We start from the raw sequence: 3419 nt of genomic DNA, 5'->3' as shown, positions 1-3419 counted from the left end.
CCGCGGAGCGGCTGGTCCCGTGAGCCATGGCCGCTGAGCCTGCGCGTCCGGAGCCTGTGCTCCGCAACGGGAGAGGCCGCAACAGAGGGAGGCCCGCGTACCACCAAAAAAAAAAAAAAAAAAACAAAAAAAAACTACCTGAGAGAGGAGTGTAAATTTCACTGGATCAGACTGTGGAGTAATTTATGCCCCCAGGGCATTGTTGAAAACAATAGCGCAATCAGCCAGTGATTAGTGGAGCTTAACATCTGGGTGTGATAAGGAACAGAGCTTAATAGAGACCAGACAGTCAATGAATAGAAAGCAGACAGTCAAGGAGAATCTTGCCAAGATCACTATCATCTCAGACTGGCTGCACCTTCCTAAGGCTGAACCCTCCAAGGAGCAGCGCCAAAGGCCTCACGCTGCAGGGGAAACAGACATCACTAAAACAGCCAAGTCACTAAACAAACAAAAAAGACAACAAGTCACTGGTGGGGTGGGAGGGAGGTGCCAGAGTACAAATTTACAACAATATATTACCTAAAATGTCCAGTCTTCAATAAAGATTATAAGACATGCAAAGATATAAGAAAACGTGACCCATACGTTCGGAAGAGGAATAGAGCTATTCAAGAGGGATGTTTCTATATCTCACTGGAATTTAGTATGAGTGTGAAGTCAATTCTGATAAGATGTATATGGTAAACCTTAGAGTAACCACTAAAAAAAAATAACTTCCAAAATATATTGAAACAGTCATCAAGGAAATTAAAACATTACATTGGAAAATATTCACTTAATGAAAAAGAAAGTAGTAAAAGGGAAATAGGTGGAAAAAAGATATGACATATAGAAAACAAGGAATATAATAAAAACCATTGAATTGTGTGCTTTAAATGAATGAATTATATCTAAATGATGCTGTTGTTTTGTTTTTGTTTTTTTTAAAAAAAGGAAACAAAGCTGAGAGGTGGCCTCAATTACATGACTTGCTTGATACAGCTCATCTCCAATAGGTGAAAAGCCAGCCCATTTCGAAAGCCTTTCGGAGGACGGGCTGTCAACACCTAAAAGGACAGTTTAATTCCAGTACCTCATTCCCACATACAACATCTAAAATGTCTCTTCCTCAGCATCTCCGAATTTGCAGGGCATCTGCCGTCCTGACCACCTGCAGGGGAAATGTGTTCCACCTACAGGCCCCAGGGAGTGGGCTGGTCCCTGTCTATACCACACGACCACTTCCCCCTGGCCTGCGTCACTGCTGTGGTCGACTGGACAGCAGGAGGCACCTGACCCAAGGGTGCCCCACTGACTGCCTATTTAATAGCCTTGACCCATGAGTTCAGAATTGTAAGAAAGTGATGCAGCTGTCATTAGCTATGAGAATCAAGCCTGAGGGTCCTGAGGCAGACTGAAGCTCAAGCGGCAACCAAGTTAGGTCCTGGTTGGCAGGGAGATGTGCAGAGCAAGCAGCCTCGTGACCTGACAGCTTCCCAGGTGAGACCCCGTGAGACCCAGCCGCATTCCACTCCTGCCCTTGGACTTCCATGGGCTCCCCTACCTTTATAATAGACCTCACTTTTCTTTTCATGAGCTAGCTGGAGTATCTTTCAGCTTCTTACAATTAAATGAGCCCTACACTACCTTATTTTCTGACTCTGTCCCCCCAAAAGATGGGCAACACCTGCTCACCATCTTCAGCAACAATCATTCTTATACTTGACACGAACTAAGTTTTCCTTGAGGCTAAATAACCTCAAAGCCTCTAACCTCACAAATTAGGACAGAGTCTCTTTTTCCGTATATGTAGATAACTTAGGAATCCTGCCAGATGGAGTCTGGTCAGCCTAAAACTGAACACAGATATTACTGAACACTTGCTGCGGGGACAGAAACTGTGCCAGGAGCCTGGGTCAGAGAGATGGACAAGGCAGGCAAGGTCTCCAGCCACCCTCACTGGCTGCCACCCAAGGCACCATATTCTTTGTCACCACCGCTACAACTTTTGGGACCACTTCAAATAAAGAGTCTGGGAAAAGGGTCCCAGGGTCCCAGCTAATACCTGATAGAAGTCTGTTTTCTCTGCAATGACTTTCAATATTCCTGGAGCAATGGGAGGAACTGTCACCATCTGCAGCTTGCTGAAAAATGGGTTGTGTCCGGAGCTCTTATAGCGTTTCATTTTGTCTTCAATGACAAGCGCTAGGGACTGGGAGTGGTTTATCACTTCGAGCAGGGTGGAGATGGCCACATCCTGGAGGTAGCAGTCAGTCACACAGCAGCAAATGGTCATCATGGATTTCAGCCAAGATGGAAAACTGGAATCGCCAGCTCCTGCAAGGAAGCCAACCAGAGAGGACAGACAGAGACAGACAAAACCTCATGAAACTCGCTCACCAACCTGGGAGCCAGTCTCTAAGACGTTTAGATCCGGGAAGTCACCTGGACAGCAGTGTGATAACCTTCTGGTGGTGACAGGATACGCTGTCCCCATTCAGGGCCAGAGGACAAATGAGACCAAGTCTGGTTTCATGCGCTTGTCAGATCATTCAAATTCTGCAAAGGTCGGTCTCAGGGCTTTGAAATGATGCGAAATGTTTGTTTTAATGTCATTAAAAAAATTTGTAAATATGGTAAAATTTGAATTAAAAAACTGTTTTTGAAATTTACACAGAGTCAAAATCACATTTTTTTTTGGTGCAGAGTTCAAAATGTGTTTTCAAAGCCCTCCTGGTGGTAGGGCACATGCCATTAGCTTTAAAAGAGGCCGAAAATATACTGAAGCTATCAATTCTAAATGCATTTCTTCCAAGTATACTGTCATTTGCAGCTCATGAGCCAAGAGACAAAAGGTAATGACAAGCAGAGACATCTTCACCCTCTGCTCCTACCAACTTAAGCACTCTTTCTTCTTTTCCACTTTTTCCTCCATCCCTTTTCTCTTTCAAGTGTTCACTGCCTGCAATGGACTCAGCTGTGTCTGCCCAACATTCACATGTTGAAGCCCTCCCTCCCAATGTGATGATATTTGGAGGTGGGGCTTAGGGGAGGTCCTGAGTGTGCAGCCTTCAGGACGGGACTGGTGCCCTTATAAGAAGAGACAACAGAGAGAGCCCCCTACCACTGCCCCCCACCCAGGAGGTGAACATACGGTGAGAAGGTGGCAGTCTATAACCAAGGGGAGAGCTCTCACCAGAAACTGACTATGCTGGCACCCTGATCTCAAACTTCTAGACCCGGAGCTGTGAGAAAATAAATTGCTTTTGTTTAAGCCACCCAGCGTACGGCAGTTTGTTATGGCAGCCCGAGCTAAGACGCTGCCTGCTATGGGTCGAACTGTGTCCTCATAAAAATTCTTATGGGGCTTCCCTGGTGGCGCAGTGGTTGAGAGTCCGCCTGCCGATGCAGGGGACACGGGTTCGTGCCCCGGTCCG

The 3419-nt window shown here is 46.1% G+C and overlaps 1 protein-coding gene across 1 annotated transcript in view; it reads right to left on the bottom strand.

Moving 5' to 3' along the window:
- Window positions 1–3419, bottom strand: part of DOP1B (DOP1 leucine zipper like protein B) — a 79375-nt gene that overhangs the window by 50579 nt on the left and 25377 nt on the right. Inside the window, exon 13 of the mRNA XM_024120300.3 lies at window positions 2048–2319. Coding sequence (XP_023976068.1) covers window positions 2048–2319 — 272 coding nt within the window. The remainder of the gene's footprint in view (window positions 1–2047; window positions 2320–3419) is intronic.

This window comes from Physeter macrocephalus, chromosome 8, assembly GCF_002837175.3.
Source record: "Physeter macrocephalus isolate SW-GA chromosome 8, ASM283717v5, whole genome shotgun sequence".
Taxonomy (NCBI): domain Eukaryota; kingdom Metazoa; phylum Chordata; class Mammalia; order Artiodactyla; family Physeteridae; genus Physeter; species Physeter macrocephalus.
This window is presented reverse-complemented; position numbering and strand designations above follow the sequence as displayed.